Below are 17,861 nucleotides of genomic sequence, written 5' to 3' on the forward strand. Positions count from 1 at the left end.
TCTCCCAAAGCACAACTGAGTTGGTAGATCTTTAGATAGGTAATTTAGTTGTTTACGAACTGGTGCTCGCTGGTTGTGCGAGGCTCTTAGGTATACTTTGACCGGGGTTCGGCGAATTGTGAGCCTTATATTAATGAACAAGAATTTGAACGTCAGCCATACTTCAGTAAGTCTGAAAGGAATGTTCACGAAAAGCAAACATGTCAGATTTCAGCGATGAGATTGACACGGAAATTGCCGCTGCCTCCTGGGAGCAATCGCCGGACGCATCTTCTTCAGCACCGACCAGCAACTCAGCAGACCGACAGCCCACGGAGATCCAGACCCGAATCCCCACCCGCCTTGTCTCCTGGTATGCCCTTTGCCGCCTAGGGTATAGGTTTCTTCAAGACGGAGACACCTTTGTCATATACGGGATTCTAGGACCGATTGATTTAGAGGAGCTCTTTAGATATAGTGAGCGTTACCAGAAGGCCGACGAACGGGATCAAGGGTCGCGTCCGCCAATTCAACTCCCCAACGAAAGAATTCCGCTAGGACTCGAAGATGACAAGCCGGCTTACTCTGCCCGTATTGCACCGGGCTCAACAACGCCTATCAGCTCTCATACCCACCCCGTCACGCCCAACGAAACAAAGGATTCAATAATGAGGCCGTGGGTGAATCAACTTCTGGTGTCAGACACAGTCCACTTGGGTGACGTCAAAGAACAACCGCGTGGCTCTCGAGGAGGACAAAGATCCTCAGATACATATAATGCCTGGGTTAAAACAACGTCTCTTCTTCAAGATGGAGAGGTTTCTACGAAGTTAACCACGATCTGTAGTGCGCATTGCTATCATGAGCACACAAGATCGCACAAAACTGTTTTAAGGTGTACCCCAGAACAGAAGGATGGAGTTGGTATAGGAAGGATGAGGTGGCTGTAAGTTTCAACTGCCATATACAATCTCTTACTTTCTGTGTCGATTCCATACTAATTATGTAGCCACTTACATGGCACCAAATCAGACTTAAGAACCTTAGAAGTACGTATCTCTTTCCCTTCGACATACATTTTGCATGACTCTGCTTTTTCTCTCTGCTGACGCCAATAGGGCCTTGTTGCTGACTCCCCATTCATATGCCTTCAACTCAAATGTGTTGCATTAAGTGTCGTTCGCGAACTGATGCAGAAACATGCTGAATTTGAAGGCAAGAGTCCACAACTCAACACAGGGACTGTTCTCAGAAAGGTAGGGCGTAGCATGTGGGCCGCTGAACAGGGAGACCTCAACGGAACGCAAGATACTGAGCCTGTAGTTTTTCTGTCAACCCCCTTTCTGGCACTACCAGGAATGGCACTTGAAGATTGCCCGGAGAAAAAGTACACCAGAACACTGCTTGAGTTTCTTTATGGGTTTAAAACTGGCGGCATTGAGGAAACATCATTCAGCAACTCAACCTCGGGAGGCCGGGTATCCAATCTTTCGCGCATTCTAAAGATGCCCGAGGCACTATTCTTGATGATTGGCGGAGGTACATTCTCCCAAACGAATACAACTTTCAGTAATCTAACTGCTTTCCAGGGACTTTAATTAGCTCCTCCGTGTTGTCATGGGAACAGATGATGTCAGGTACTGTCAGTGTCGATATTAGTAGCGAAATCCACAGTATCTGGCCAGTCGTTTACAAAGTTCGAATAACAAGCCCCGAAACTTATATCATTATCGAGGAGGACTGTTCTTGTTCGGTTTGTTTATTCTGCTCCCATAGCCAGATTACTTGTTGACCCAAGGGAAAGGAGTTTAGGCAACTTGTCTTCAAGTCGTCGGGTAACTATGGCCTGGATATCGATGATTTCCAGCTTGTTGATGAGAATGAACACGTTGTTGATTCTACCACCTGGCTATGCTACTTGACATCAGGCGAGGTTGAAAGACACTCTTTCAAATTGGTAAGAATCTCTGTCGCAACCTCAAGCGAGGTTCCTCGAGACCCGGGGTCGGAAGCTTTCAACGATGATGAGAACGAAAGCATCGAAGGGACCTTTGACGAACACAGTTCCAATGGAGAAACCTTTGAAAGAACTATGGAAGCCGCGAAACAGATGTTTTGCCAAAGTATAGGTAAAGGGACGCTTGTTCGAAACATGCCGCCAGTACTTCCGACACTACCCTCGATGCCTTTCAGCAATACGGCCAAGGATCAAATTCCATTCTTCGCTTGGCCTTTGACCCAGAATACTGGCAATAGTTCCCACACAGATGGTACGATGGCTCTCACGAGGTTACTAGCCATGATCGATCAATCTCTCAAAGAGCTCGGTATTACTAAAGACTTACATACTTTTAGCACGAGAGATGAAGTGGTCTACAAATGCCGGGTTCTCCAATCAGTCATAGAAGAATGTGTATACGTGCCGACACAGGAGGCTAAAGACCCCCTTCCGTGCGCACAACCTCCCAGCTCAAACCACAGGCATAGAAATCCAGAATCTGAGATTCTTGCCACTCTTCTGGCACTATCGGAGGACATTTTTGATCTTTTTCTTCCACCAGCCGATTGGTTCCTTGTCCCAGCTGTAGGTGCTTATTGGGGCGCCTTGGATTCCATCATGCGTGTAAGCTTCTGAATATCCTTACTCTGAATGCTGACTTGCTGATGATATTGTTTAGCAGATATATATTTCATCACTACGAATGAATACATTTCATCAGCAATGTTCCTTCACGATTTCAAAGGAAATTCCAACTTCGGGCTCTGGATTCACGTGCCTATACACGAAGGCTTTACCGCCTCATGGCTGTGAAGATTGTAACAAAGATACAGTATATTCTTCTCTATATGGCGCCTTGTCCCACCTGCACAGACATCACATCCATTGCAACCCTGGAGATCGAACCATACTCAATGACCCGTGCGTGGGATGGGTCAAGTGGCAACCTTTCAGTTTCGAACCAAAGGACAACGTCGTGTCTGTTGCATCCAGACTCGTTGAGACCTTGACTGATGTTAGAGAAAGAACAAAGGGAATTAGCCTGTCCGTCAGCGGCAAAGAAAAACGCGTCCCCGGGAGCCTCGTATCTTGCTATGAAACTCTCACCACCTTATTATACAAGACTGCAAAAGAGCTCTCAGCGATTAACTCTGAGCGTTTACAGACTATCAAGCGATCTCATGGGTACCGGCTATGGCAGGGAGCGGCTTCACATGCTCAGACTCACAACCTTGAATCGAAGTTGAAGTGCCAGCTTGAGGACGCCAGAAGAGACGTAATGATGGCTAGCGAGACCCAGATCGATACAGATCGCCTTACCATCTCACCGATAGGCCTTGAGTTTCTACTTATAACGCTACTGCGGAACCTTCATGACCATCCCATCCATCCAGAGACAGATCAGAAGCTGGACGTAGTTAGGCATTGCCGCGATAAGTCTACGGCGCTTCGGTTTGCTGCGGTTCGTGACCCAAGACGCCGCAGATTTCTTGAAATATCTGCTCTGGAAGAGGAAATGGAGGCCTTGCGGATCATTTTCGAAGTTCAAACACGTACGGTCAAGGCCTTTGCTCAGGTTCTGAGCCCCGACTTCTTCCCAAAAGACACCACAGATCGGGAAGATCTGGGATACCGCAAGGATATGTATGGTCTGGAAAAAAGGCACTTAGACACTCACATACAAAGTCTTGCTGAAGATGGAAAGACACTCGAAATATTACAGAGGATCTTGACCGCCACAAGACACGACATGAAACAGATGATTGAGGTACTCGACGAGGGTCACGGAAAGGCTATCAGAGTGTTTACCTTCGTCACATTGTTTTTTCTTCCACTGTGAGTATCTTGTGTTAGAGATAAATATGACGACTGATCTGATGCTGTGTAGCTCTTTTGTGACAAGTTTCTTTGGAATGAACACTACAGATGTCCGTGAGCTAGACAGAGACCAGAGGATATTTTGGTCGTCTGCAGTCCCTTTGACTCTGGCAGTCTCCAGTCTTGCTCTGATTTTTGGTTACAGGTGGGACACGGTCACCGCATTGTTCTTCAAGGCATTCAAGATTCAAGATTCATCAAGAGTCTATGAAGAGCTGGAAAAGGACCTAACTTCTCAGCTGGGTACAGAAAATGCTGGAACTAGTTGTAAAACCGATCTCTCCGCCGCATCAAAACTTCGAACATCATCAGGGTTTCGCATTGAGAGGAGATGGAAAAGGAAACCATGGAAGAAAAGGATACCGGAGCCATTTAAGGGACACGAAGTAGTTTAGCCTCACTAGACAGAAACTGTATGAACCAAGATGTCAAGAAATTTTGACCTCAATGTGAACGGTATATTATTGGTAGCAACTCTTGCCCCAGCACATCATCCCACCAAAGTCTCACAAATAAATATTGCTTGTTCCTGTCGAAAATCTCTCTCGAGGCATCAGGCTCGGTTGTTTTCTCTTTTCTTTTCTGACTGTATTCTTGCTCAAATCAGGAAGTCTGAAAAAGTCCGCTCGATAACGATAGAGCGTAAGGACATGTTTGGGGGCGCCGATAGTGCGTAGATAATCGTGTCGACGACGTTCTTGTTTGTTATGCCCTCATCAGAACCACGCTGATTTTGCCATTCGGCGCTGGTGGGCGATACATCCTCAATCAATCCAGGATAAACTGAAGTAACGCGTACCGATGTACCTTTCAGTTCCTCCACCAACCCCTGAGTGAAGCCATCCTGAGCAGCCTTTGCCGCTCTGAAAGGAAGTGAAGCACCGGTGAGTCTGGCGTACTGAAGGCCAGACATAGACACGACATTATGAATGTCTGCTCGAGGTCGTTGTTTCAACAGAGGCAGAAGCTGTCGTGTCAAGATCATGGTGCCAGTGACAGCTGAGTTCACGACAGACAGGATCTGATCATCGGTTTGCTTGTCGAAGCTGCCTTCAGTGAAATGGGCTCCATTGTTGACCAAGATGTCGATATTGGGATGAGACTCAGTTATCTCTTTCGTCGCTTTAGCCACGGAAGTTGGGTCCGAAAGATCGCAGATAATAGGGTACGCCGTTGCACCGCTGTCGCTCTTGATTGTCTCAGTGACTTCTTGTAATGCGCTTTGGGATCTCCCCAGCAAAATTGGAGTAGCTCCCTGAGAAGCAGCGACGATAGCCAAAGCACGGCCAAGGCCGCGGCCTGCACCTGAAATTACGATCTTTCTACCCTTCATTATTGTGAACCTCGAATCTTAGGTGGCGTTGGCTGTCCTGAGAGGTAGCTCTGTGTAGAGGAAAAGAAAGGGAAGGGCCGTCCGTGTAACAAGACTCAATTAGCTTACAAATCGAGGGCGAAGGAGTTTCTCATTTAAAGGACAAATGCATGATCGTGACAAAGTTGAAGCTTGATCCGATGACAAATCAAGGTGTTCCGCTATCGGCTCGGCCAAGGCACGTTTTGGGACCGTTGCTTTTCAGCTGAGGCCTTGGCCTTGTGTATACGATCGAGCCAGAGGAAAGCAACTAAACATTAGGTATTCGCTTAAATACTTAGCTCGAATTCAGGCTGGTGAGGCCAATCTTAAGATTCTCAGTTGACTGCCTCTGTCATGCTGGCAGACAAGAGTCGTGAAATGAGCTGCCCGTTCTGATATCTCTCGATGGACTCTATCCAGAATTGCCTTGAAACATGTTCTCAGTTTGATGATCTACCAGTCTGCGGCCTACAACAAGTTATATCGATCAAGCCATTTTCTCATTTCATTTCTTAAGCGATGACCTGTCGACGTCGTCAACCGGCGATGACTCTTGTTGGTGAGTGAGCATTTTAAGTGGGACTGAGTCAATATCGCGGCGGCGAAGAAAACAACAATTCCGTCAGACCAAGAACGATTCATGCCTCTTCTCAATTCGCATTATTCGTCCCTTGTTCAACAAACATAATATGAATGGAGTCAGGAGCAGCAGTCGACTTTGCGCGCGTCGTGCGGGCTTCTTCGCGATCTCGCAATCGCGTCGCGCCACTGCGATCAACGTCCCCTCAATCAGTATCAGCCTACAAAAACATCGGGCCAGCAGCGAATGCTGTAGCAAAAAGAACGCATCACAACCATCGGCTCCACCATCTATAACATCTCGCGACTTTTGGACATTGAGATCAGCTTGGAAGAGGGCTTCTGTCAACACTACGCGATGCCTCATCGGGTGTACAGTCGGTGACTTTGCAGCCATGTGGTTTCTCCAAGCCTATTATCCCGGGCTCAGTATGGGAATAGTGATGCCAATCTCAAGTTAGTAGCCAATCAACTTCAAAAGAAACAAAACTAATAAAGCAGTGGCCTCTGGTGTTTCAACGTCCATTCTTCTCGAGACGGTGATGCTACGCATTGGCCGTGATGGGTTATCCTGGCTTACGGCGATGAGGACAGCTGTCGGCATGAGTCTCATCTCTATGCTGACAATGGAAGCAGCTGAAAATGCTGTGGATTACTATTTGACGGGAGGACAAGTTGCTCTTGATGACCCATCATTTTGGCTCGCTGCTCTGGTGTCAATTGCAGCGGGTTTTCTGGCGCCTTTGCCGTACAATTATGCGAGGTTGCGCAAGTACGGAAAAGCCTGTCACTGAATAGCCCTCGAAAAAGGATCTTGCATCTAGGTTTGACCATGTATCATTATGACAATCGCTTCTTAAATCATAGAACTACATTAGACGGAGCCTCTATTCTTATATATCACCATGAGTGGTGCAGGCTTTGTTGAGTAACTGACTTGGCTTTTCCGGTAACCATTTTCCGCTTTCGCCAGGCCGGGTCGTGATGCCGTGACTGGTGTCTGCCAAGCTTTGCTATGACTCCAAAACCGCCCTTTTTGACACAAACGGAGGAGATAACAGACATTTCACTATTTTCGAATAGAATAGGCATTTGCCATATGACAAACCTGGCGGCTTAAATCTGGTGCCGGCTGGTCAATCAAGTTTTGGGTACAGAAATTGAGTGCTGACATCGTGGAGCCACCTCAACAAATAACTACATGCATTTATCTCTCAACCATCGGCTTCAGAAACAAAACACCGCTTATAAATATCATCCAATCTACCCCAGAGCCCCGCCATTAGCCTGCAGCCAAGAAATCTCCAGATGAACAACCCCAAGAGATCTAGCCAAGCGCTGGCGTTTTATCTCTTAGAGTCTCGACCCTTTTCCGGCACGTAGCGCGACACGTGAACCATCGGAGCTTCATCAGTCTCCGAACCATTTTGCGTGATAGCTTTGCGATGGGAGCAAATTCACGGCTCAAAAAGTAGACTCCGTGGAAGATGTTTGTCTCTTATCTCATCTTGAGTTAGATTTGTGACGGACACATGCCGTGTTGTAGCGCCGATGAGATTTGTCCTTGGATGTTGGAAGTAATGGTGGTGTCATTGGGATGATGATCCAGGGCTCGATTAAGCATACTTTATGCGTAAAATACACATGACTCGTAGCGCGGATCTGCAAATTTGGAGTTCATGCACAGCGCACAGTGAGAATGGCAATGAGATTGAAGCCAAATTGATAACAGATAAGCACACTGATGCTTCTTAACATTTACCGTTTTCTCGGGTCTACTGCCATGTTCGCTATGACCATCTCCTCATTCTTGACTGGGCCTAGAGTTGTATCGGCCATCCCATCAAAATCTAATGGTTCCCCCAGTCTCACTCACCATCTCCACAACCATAACCCCATCCAGCATCAAATAAGACACTACACAGTTGTCATTAGCGTCGTCACTCTCCCCTCCCAAATTAACCTTGAAAGTAACCTTTTCCTTCCTCCGGCCTCTACTTCTGCCCCCGAAGGCCATTTACCCCAGGTTTACCACCACTTCCCCAGGTTTATTCCCCGGCCCCCCGCGAAGATCACCGTCCAGAACCCATAAATATAGAGAGCCTGGACCTCTTTACGAAAATTTTCTTCGTCACGCCAAACTCACCAACACAACGAGAACAACAACAATGGCTACCACTACTGACCAGAAGCGCGAGGCGCCCGAGTTTGCGCATGTCAATAGCATTCTCGAGGATGAGAAGCCTTCGCAGGTGGAGGAGCGAGATTGGACGGGTACTGCCAAGAAGACAGACCCTGAAGAGATCCGCCTTGTCAAGAAGCTTGATCTTTGGATCATGGTGAGTGATCAACGCGCCAATGCTTGGCTACCAGACTGACATTCGCAGCCTTGTCTTTGTGTTATGTACTTCCTCAACTACGTCGATCGAAATGCCATTGCTCAAGCACGATTGAATAACTTGGAGGAGGATCTCAACATGACTGGTACCGAATTCAACACGACTGTTTCGATGTATGTTGAAACAACTACCAAGTTTTGGGAATAATGCTGATGACTTTAGCTTGTTTGTTGGTTACGTTCTTATGCAGGTTCCCAGCAACATGTTGATCACCAAGGTCAAGCCTGGTATTTACATGAGTGCTTGGATGTTGGTTTGGGCTGCTGTCTCTGCTTGCACTGCTCTTGTCAAGAACTATGGTGGACTGGTCGCTTGCCGATTCTTCTTGGGTATCACTGAGGCTCCTTTCTATCCTGGTGCCACTTACATGCTCTCCATCTTCTACACCCGCAAAGGTCAGTTTCTCACTCGTGAGGAGTACGCAAGATATTAATATGAACCAGAGGTCGCTGCTCGTATTGCCGTGCTTTACTGTGCTCAGATTCTAGCCACTGGTTTCTCGGGTCTCATTGCCGCTGGCATCTTTGCAGGCCTTGATGGAAAGGCTGGTCTTGCAGGATGGCGATGGTAAGTTCCTTAGCGTATATCTTCAGAACCATCTAACGGTCATAGGCTCTTCATCATCGAGGGCGCTGCTACTGCTCTTGTCGCCATCATCGGCTTTTTCATGCTTCCTAACACTCCCCTCACCACCCGCTGGCTCAACGAAAGCGAGAGGCAGCTTGCTCACGGCCGCATGGAGAAGGATAAGGCCTATGACTCTGAGGAGGGTGGCTCATCCTGGGAGGGCTTGAAGCAGGCCTGCGCTGACAAGCGAACATGGCTTTTCTGTCTCATGCAAAACTTCCATCTCTCTGCATGCTCCTTCAACTCCTTCTTCCCTACGTGAGTGGTCCTGGTTTGATTTGCATGTTCACAGCTAACAGTCTCATAGTGTCATCAAGACTCTTGGCTTTAACACTACTATTACCCTCGTTATGACCTGCCCTCCCTTCATCTTCGCTGGTGCAGCTGGTATCCTCTTCGGTTGGAACTCTGGACGCATGCACGAGCGTACCTGGCACATCACCGCTGGACTATCCATTGCCGTTGCTGGTTTCGTTCTAGCTGCTTGCACTCTCAACACCGCTGCTCGCTACGTCGCCTGCTTCATCTTCCCCATGGGTGCTTATGCTGTCAACTCTGTCATCATCGGATGGGCATCTTCAACTCTATCACAGACCAAGGAGAAGAAGGCTGTTGTCTTGGCAATGACCAACGTCGGTGGACAGGTAAGATGCCCAGCTCTCTTGCTTCATCACCCATACTGACTTTGGCATAGATCGGTTACATCTATGGTGCCTACCTCTGGCCCAAGAGCGACTCTCCCCGATATGGAATCGGTTTCGGTGCTTCTGCTGGCTTTGCTCTGTGCTCAATTGCCTGCGCTTGGGCCATTCGCGTCCTCTTGATCCGCGAGAACCGCCGCATCCGCGCTTCCACCTCTGAGCAGGTCAACCTTTACGGATACTAAATGTGGAATGAGAAATGAATAATGTAGCCTATATAACTCGGGGATTTCTGAATAGATGATACTCCGAACACTTGACCCTTGTTACCGTGAATGTCGACCCCCGTGGAGTGGATTGAGGGGAGTTTTTCAGCTTGCAGCATGCTGGCTGAGCCACAGACAGTTTTTATTCGTTGCAATCATGCAAACACGTCCGAGAAGTGTCTATTGACTTAGGCAAAATTACCTCATTATCTTGGCTGACTGGGTAGCCCAGCTTAGCCCCGCACGGTTGCCTAACTTAGAGCATGCAATAAATACGCAACTTGGCTAGAGATACGCCGACCTTACTCTTTCAATCCCTAGGCTTCTCTCCACCGCCCAAGATGACCAACCTACTACGTCAAGATATCCTCGCCAAGGCCCCAATCCCTCAAGATGAAAGCCCTCTCTATACCAAACTCCCTGGAGAAGTCAGAGACAGCATCTTCTCTTATGTCCTCACGGATCATCCGGACCCAACACCGGACAAAAAGTTCAAGGAAAACACATGCTACACTCGCCCTTCTTATCTAGCAGCTCAATCAACCGATACCAGACTTCTTCGTACATGTCGCGCTATCTATCGCGAAACTTGGTTCAAACCATTTCTCCTACGTGAGCACACAGAATGGGCTACAGGTGAAGATCGCGCTCCTCCGCCTCACAAAGCTCCTCCACGCTTGCGCCCCATGCTCGTAAAGATCTCCAAATCTCTAGGAACAGACAAGGTTGAGATCGAGAGACTCAGAGTCTTTGCTCAGATGTATAGGCTCCAAGAAAACGGCCTGCAAGAAGTCCTACGTACGCCCCATCTGGCTCCCCGCACCATTACGCTCACCATTCGTCACACTGATTGGTGGTATTGGGAGGAGGACGAGCCCCTGCACTTTGATGGAAACTGGATCGAGGGTGTTTGTCAAGTGCTGACTCCCAGCACGACTCAATTCTGCATCGAGTTAGAGTCCCTCGAGCGTAAGAAGGATCAGGTCGACAAGATTGCCAAGCAGATGGTCGACTCATGGTTCTTCAAACGACCTGATGGTGTTGTTCTCTACGCAGACACATCACATTCCAACCGCAAAGTCAGTCGCTGGAGCGGTTCAAGCACTTGGCACGGTCAACGCTGGATCCGAGATGAAACGGAACCCCACAAACTCTACTACTACGTCGTCTCCATCACGTTCCGCCCTCTGATCTCAATCGAGAGAAGCGGTGGATCTGCGAGTGAGAAAGCAATCAAGGAAGCACAAGATCCCCAAGCCCCGGAGCGTCCCAAGCTCTCACTTCCAGACAATGAAAAGAGAATAGAAACCGAGAACCCTTGTGAGTGGGTTAGTGATTCAGATGGTGAGAGCGATTCAGATGAAGCCTATTGTACAATGTTTGATTAATCATAATACAGACGATGATGGTTACAATGGATTGCCGCAGCCAGAGTCGGACAACGATGAGTGGTATGCGGAAATGGAGGAGATCTATGGCAATGGTCGATTCATGCAAGGGCTGTATGTCGGCCGTTTAGAGTAGTGTAAATAGAGTCTTCAGCTATCTTTATTTCATAAACACACTTTGTTAAGACTGTGACCATCAATGATCCTGTCTGCTTATTTGCCAAAATGCCTCGTCTCAGGCTGCATCAGCCCATGCCCAAAAATCTCATGGTGCGGCTGAAATTCCAACCAACCACCAACCTCAAGCATTCGCAAAATCAGGCTGTGCATGTCTGCCTTACCCCGCTTCTCAAGTGTCGCAAAGATGACCTTTTCTGTTGATTCAGTATCAGTTTACCTTTTCGCCAAATAGTTGAATCGATGATGGAGCCGACTGTCTCGCTCATAAACAGCTACCAAAGTTAATACAGCCTAATCCATCGACAACCATCTCTACGCCTCCAGATACTTCTGTGAGCACTTCAGTCAGCCATGAGGTTCCTCAACGTGAAGACCTTGAAACTCCATAGTTTTGAGGACGCCTCTGCATACCCGCCCTACGCGATCCTCTCTCATTGCTGGTATTCATCGGAACAGGAGTTGACCTTCAAAGACTTTGAAGATCTAAGTCAGCACACTTCAAAACCCGGATATTCCAAGATCGTCAACGCCTGCCATGCCGCTGTTACTCAGGGCTACATGTGGCTCTGGGCGGACAGTGTCTGTATCAATGCAGAAGACACGCTTGAGAAGGAGGAGACCGTGAAAAGTCTTTACTCAATGTTTTCAAAAGCAGGTGTTTGTCTGCTGTATCTAAGCGAAATACCCAATGCGAATATCAAGGATGATGATAAAGAAATCTTATCTTCAGCTGCCCAAAAGAGTCGGTGGGCGAGTGGAGCATGGACTTACAGAGAGTTGATTCCACCAAACAAGTCGGTATTTTATGCCGCTGATTGGTCTCGACTGGACCCAGAGTTTCAGGCTGAAATGAATACCAATATAATTGGAGTCAACCAATATAATGGATCTAAGGAAGAAAGAAAGCATTCTTATTTTCCGTCCCACCCGCCCAGAGTCCAAAGTTCTCAGCGGCAAAGCAGACCAGTCTATGCTGCTACAGAAGAACAGATTCAAGCTGCCGAGAACCCAACCCCAACCCCAACTCCGTCACCTCCACCTGGTGTAATTGAACCTCAGCGCAGAAGTAATGCGAGCCAAAGCAGACCAGTCTATGGGCCTTTGGCTGCTACAGAAGAACAGATTCAAGCTGCTGAGAACCCAACCCCTACCACAACCCCACCTCCGTCACCTCCACCTGGTGTAATTGAACCTCAGCGCAGAAGTAATGCGAGCCAAAGCAGACCAGTCTATGGGCCTTTGGCTGCTACAGAAGAACAGATTCAAGCTGCTGAGAACCCAACCCCTACCACAACCCCACCTCCGTCACCTCCACCTGGTGTAATTGAACCTCAGCGCAGAAGTAATGCGAGCCAAAGCAGACCAGTCTATGGGCCTTTGGCTGCTACAGAAGAACAGATTCAAGCTGCTGAGAACCCAACCCCTACCACAACCCCACCTCCGTCACCTCCACCTGGTGTAATTGAACCTCAGCGCAGAAGTAATGCGAGCCAAAGCAAACAACCCTCAACCACTACTGATGGTTCCACCCTAAGAAATTCAGGGCCGACAGGGACTGGGCCACTGAGCTCGTTTGAAAACTTCAGCTCTGCTCCAACCGTTGATGAAGCGGAGCGCTCAACGATCGCTGACGCAGGACGGAACCTAAACATCACCCAAAATGGAGCCTTGGACAAATCAACATGGGGTTACTCATACACAGTCAAATACAGAAGGGGTTTGAGTCATAACTATGGTGATGATTCCAATGGAGATCCCGTTGATCCACAAGCAAATAGGTGAGGTTATTCTACTACTCAGATGCGCTAGACTGATTTTTTGTGATAGTCGGAGTGTGATCAAAATCCTAATTCTTGACAATGATCATGCCGTGAGAAACACGCTGGCAACGCTGCTAAAGCGTCTGATTCCGGCTCAAGTCACTGTTGACAGTGGCGACGTGGTGAACTTCGAGAAATCCGGTTATGACATTGTTTTCGCTCGTGGAGAGGGAACTCTTCTGCTACACATGCCACCAAACCACTGTCGTCAAGGGGCCATTCTAATGCCCAAAAGACCCCTGTTTGCGCCGAACCCATCCTCTTCTGCTCAAAAGATATCACTCCAGGAACATGGAACACATCAGGTCATCTGCGAATTTCAAAAGCAGAAGTTCATTGAGAAGCTTGTATCGTTTGTGCCTGGAGTTGAACAGGACAACGAAAATGACTGCATAGGGAAATTTAACGTCTTTCTAATGTGGTCAATAGATCTCGCTTCTTGCAGCTCTGAGCAGGAGTCTGTAGGTCAAGATCAGCTATTGGGTCATCCAACTATTGATTCTGTAACTTCGGATCTCTTTTGTGATCAACAGGCCATGGCCCACGTCCAAGATGATTACCGATACCGTGTCTACCTGATCCCGATGAAGGATACAGGGCCAGCGAACAGCTGCCATCACAACCCTACCTTAGTTAACATCCAAAGCCCCCACGAGCATGGTAGTGTGCAAAGCGATGCCATCACCAATAGCCTATATTCATCAACCATTGAATTCAAAAACCAGAGCCATGGGACACCGCCTTCGACTGTTCCTACTTCTATGCCGCATCAGCCCCAAAATCCAAAAAGGATCTTGGGTTCTTTGCAGACAACAGAATGCCAAACGGAAGAAGAGGAGGGTATACCATCAAGCCATCATAAGGAAAGACAGAATCAGTGGTCTCCTCGCAAGTCCGAAAAGAATTGCGCTGAATTCGATGCAGCTACAACGTATTCTTTTGATACGCTCTCTGATGACCCCCAGTTGCAATACTTTCAGGCCTTCATAGATCAACTCGCCGAGGATGTTAGCTCCGATGCCCAATGCACAACTATTAAAAACGTTGGACCAGAATTCCTTGAAGAAACGCTCAGAGAGTTTGCATGGAGGCTACATGGAGAATCAACGAACACTTTTCAGCTCGAGACTTCTGTGATCATCCACCGTAAGAGGAGGTAAGCATGCAGTCTCTATACATTCTACAGTTTTTACAGCTTACACGCGCCGTAGGCATATTGTGGACCTCCTCGAACTCCAAGTTCCGGCATTTGAGACAGCTGAGAGCGAGTCTGGTCATAGTTTCATGAGCTCGGGGAACGCAGACTACGAGGATGAAAGCCCCACGAAGCCCTTCAGAAAGCCAGAAGAAATGATCGTTGACTGGATAGGCGACATTGGTTCTGGAGAACCGAACGGCCTTTCACAGATTCCCCAGTACAGACAGTTCATCCTAGGATCAGAGGCTTATCAATGGCTTCTAACAAATATCAGCCAACAAAGTCGACTATCTTGCGAAGTGCCTAGCTTGATGAATAGGATTGGCGCTACGATCAGAAGTATTTTGAAAGAACATATTCCGCAGCACAAAATGAGCAGAAAGCAAGCATGCATCGACTTCGAAATGACATACTCTCTGACCTTGGATATCATTGGAATGATGAAACGCTCCGGGATTTCCTCCTCCTTTGGCAAAGCCTTGACCAACATCCTTTGCTTGACAGGCAAATGCGACGAAGCGCAAGCTACAAGTGTCGCAGAATACATGGCCCAAACATGGCCCCAATCTGGCGGTGCCATTATTTCCCTAATGCAAGCCCTTCTATCAGACCAAGAGAGTTTTTTTAGTCGTGTGTCTCCTAAGGCTGTTCAGTCTAGCACTAGGACAGCGCCTAACTGGCCCGGAACCACTCGAGAGAATTATTCTAATCATTGTTTTCTTAAGGGTTCTATGCACAAAGGCCGCAACAGAGACGTTCGATACGAAATCACGGCCAGGGGCGGCTACTACGCTGTTTCAGAGGTAGGTGAACAAATTGCTTGGTTAGCTTCGGTCTTTCGAGAACACAAGCACACCGGCTTTATATCGATCATGCCACGTGTTACCGATTTCTCCGCCACAGCCTTGAATGATAAAGGTGGAAGTACCACTTCTGTTATGGGAAAGTGTCGCTTTTCTTTCTCCGAAATCCCGGAGACCGCTTATAACCCAAAGCAAGGCTTCTGCTGGGAACGGTTATTCAGCTCTCTGAATATTGTACGAGGCTACCCGATACTACGACGTTCAGTGCCGAACCCTGGCCTCGAGGTGTCTTTGCAATATGCAGCGTCTATAGTGGGATCTTCCGAGGTTGTCCAGTGGGGTAGCAGGCTGGTAATCAAAGGTTTCAACATGTTGATGGTTGCTACACAAGCGACTGCTGACGTCGTGGTATGGCATCTCCTCGTTAGTCAAAAGCCTGAGGAGCGAATCTCATACGTGGATCCGAGGCTCGATCATATTGATATCAAATCTTCTGAAGAAATTTCCCTTCGGCATATTGAAGGCAAACGTCACATTATTGGATGGTGTACCAAAGCAACAGACTTGTGTGGTGAGACAACACTATCTCCTGAGTTTGTTATTCCTCCAAATATCCGATCACTGACTCATTGGAATAGGACATCACACTGCTAATCACGAGATAAAACCTGGCGGTCTACCGAAATCATCAGCATCCATTGTTGTAGACAAGCTATACATAGAAGGTGGAAGTCCTGTTACTGCTGGTGTCATGCTCGACGTTAACAAAAAGGAACAACCCTTTTGGCTCCAACGAGAGAAAGACTACCCGAGTCTTCTCAATTGGGTCAAACTTCAACCAGTGATTTTCTACGATGTTGAAGAACGCCGTGCATGGCTTGTCGACGGTGCTTCTGCCCTGCTCCATCTCGTCCGCATTTCACTTCACTTAGATATCAACGACCCCGAATCAGCCTACGACTGGGTATATGATCCCAGCAAGCTCAAAGACCACTGGCCAGGTGTTGGGAGTCGCCAAGCGGCACTTCAGACTTTAAAGAACTGGGAAAACAGGGCATTAAACGTTTACATCGTCGACAAGCACATGGATTCGAATGGTGTACCTGCAACCAAGTATTCGACCTTTGAAGAGCGAGTAAAGCGAATTCTTCACTCCGTAGAGAAGTTGATCGATCGACAAGCCCAGGCGGCATCTCAAGATGGTATCAAGATCTCTCAAACCTTGGACCCACGTCGGGATGTTGTTGGTTTCGACATCGTGGATGTCATTGATCCAGCAGTTCCTATTTACCCACGTATTCAGCATCTCAATTCATGGGGACACGGATGGATCGACCTGATACCGACTGTTGGTATCACCGCCCTGTTCGGGCGAGGATTTGGAGATCTTATACGCGCCGACGAACCTGATTTGATCTGCCCAAGCTGGCGATCGGTTCCAGCAGGAAAAGACTATCTTGCTGCTTCCATATCGACAATGCAGATGCTCCATGAGAAACGTCTCCTTAGGATGGAGCCGGGCCTTATTGGAGGCGAACTAACCAAGAAGATTACTTGGGTAGCTGCCAAAGAAGCATCTTCGTATTGCAAGTGCCTCAAGGGGCAAGCTAGTAGTGTTGTCCAAACTGCTGGGTCAGAGTGCAATCACAACCCTGTCCAGTTCCTTGCCAAGAAATGGTGGTCCCGTACTATACCGCACGGCTTGAAGCCTGTACATTTAGGATCTCTTGATGCTGAAGGGGCTGTGATATTTGGTCACACTGTTCTGGGACTTAGAACTGGGGACAGATCGACGTCGAGACAGGCAGATGATGATGGCGAGGCGTCGATGACAAGCGGCGAACAGGCCCAGGATGCTTCAGTAACTGGCTCAATCGTGAGTCAGACTACATCCATTACTGTCCCTAGTGTCGGCCATTCCAGCCATGACGCGGAAAGTGCTCAGGAGAGTTTGGATGGTACAAGCAACGCGACAGCTGAGGGTAAGAAGAAAAGATGGTCAAAGTTCAAGAACTGGGTCAAAAGATGAGTGTTGCATAGGTTTATTTGGGTGCCTGATGTGCTTTTTGAGAACAGACTGTGTACATAATCTCATTTAGATGGTTTGGGGGAGATACGATATCCGAATACTTATTTGTCAGTCAATCCATCCCAACCAACTTCGTAAGTCTTTAACGCCTCTTCACTCCACGGCGCAAAGAGTAGAAACCTCCACAGGCCTTCTCAGGGATGATACCTCGTTTCTTCCCTTCAGCGCCTTTTAAAACTAATCGACTACTGAACCACACAGGCAGCGGATCAATTCTTGTTGCGCGGGTCATGGTCCGATTGTGTCCCAACGTCATTTAGTGTGTTACCTGGTCACTGGGATCCGGAGAACAAGATAACAGGGCCTGATAGGCAACAGGCACAACATTACTACTTAATGGCAATTTTGACGTTGGAAATCATCCTGTAACTCATTGTCGGTGAATGATAATGAAATTGCAAAGAGAGGCTGCAGACAATGTCGGTTCTAAATATGACTGTCACATTCGAATAGGCCTACGCCAAAGTGCATTCCTTCGCACATAAATGACTATATTGGGCGAGATTACATGCTCACAAGCACTGAATCCAATACAACCGCGTGAGATTGATCAGTTATCACTCCCAATGGAACTTTAGTCTAAGCGAGGTGCACCCAATTTAGATGAAACGAGTAATACATCCGCAACAATCACACGACGTCGCGACCGTTTTGACGCATG

General features: G+C 47.9%; 5 protein-coding genes across 5 annotated transcripts; 4 read left to right on the forward strand and 1 right to left on the reverse strand.

Annotated features, from left to right (window-relative positions):
- Positions 1-200: 200 nt before the first annotated feature.
- On the forward strand, positions 201-4,251 carry FVEG_10853 (hypothetical protein; the record flags this gene model as incomplete). The annotated part of the gene is made up of 7 exons (XM_018900022.1): positions 201-925; positions 989-1,028; positions 1,098-1,518; positions 1,569-1,732; positions 1,784-2,602; positions 2,658-3,814; positions 3,867-4,251. The coding sequence occupies 7 exons, from the start codon at positions 201-203 to the stop codon at positions 4,249-4,251; spliced, it is 3,711 nt and encodes a 1,236-aa protein (XP_018758211.1).
- Positions 4,071-5,734, reverse strand: FVEG_10852 (hypothetical protein). The gene has a single exon (XM_018900021.1). It carries the CDS (start codon positions 5,187-5,189, stop codon positions 4,455-4,457), a length of 735 nt encoding a protein of 244 aa, XP_018758210.1. The 5' UTR covers positions 5,190-5,734; the 3' UTR covers positions 4,071-4,454.
- A 2,223-nt stretch (positions 5,735-7,957) lies between these two features.
- On the forward strand, positions 7,958-9,744 carry FVEG_10851 (hypothetical protein; the record flags this gene model as incomplete). The annotated part of the gene is made up of 7 exons (XM_018900020.1): positions 7,958-8,128; positions 8,177-8,301; positions 8,351-8,583; positions 8,632-8,755; positions 8,801-9,073; positions 9,123-9,459; positions 9,510-9,744. The coding sequence occupies 7 exons, from the start codon at positions 7,958-7,960 to the stop codon at positions 9,699-9,701; spliced, it is 1,455 nt and encodes a 484-aa protein (XP_018758209.1). The 3' UTR covers positions 9,702-9,744.
- Positions 9,745-10,015: 271 nt separating this feature from the next.
- Positions 10,016-11,303, forward strand: FVEG_10850 (hypothetical protein). Its single transcript, XM_018900019.1, has 2 exons — positions 10,016-11,066; positions 11,122-11,303. Exons 1-2 carry the CDS (start codon positions 10,064-10,066, stop codon positions 11,244-11,246), a joined length of 1,128 nt encoding a protein of 375 aa, XP_018758208.1. The 5' UTR covers positions 10,016-10,063; the 3' UTR covers positions 11,247-11,303.
- A 291-nt stretch (positions 11,304-11,594) lies between these two features.
- Positions 11,595-17,254, forward strand: FVEG_16900 (hypothetical protein). Its single transcript, XM_018906137.1, has 4 exons — positions 11,595-13,068; positions 13,118-14,266; positions 14,322-15,682; positions 15,750-17,254. The coding sequence occupies exons 1-4, from the start codon at positions 11,642-11,644 to the stop codon at positions 17,138-17,140; spliced, it is 5,328 nt and encodes a 1,775-aa protein (XP_018758207.1). The 5' UTR covers positions 11,595-11,641; the 3' UTR covers positions 17,141-17,254.
- Positions 17,255-17,861: the final 607 nt, after the last annotated feature.

This window comes from Fusarium verticillioides, chromosome 11, assembly GCF_000149555.1.
Source record: "Fusarium verticillioides 7600 chromosome 11, whole genome shotgun sequence".
NCBI lineage: Eukaryota > Fungi > Ascomycota > Sordariomycetes > Hypocreales > Nectriaceae > Fusarium > Fusarium verticillioides.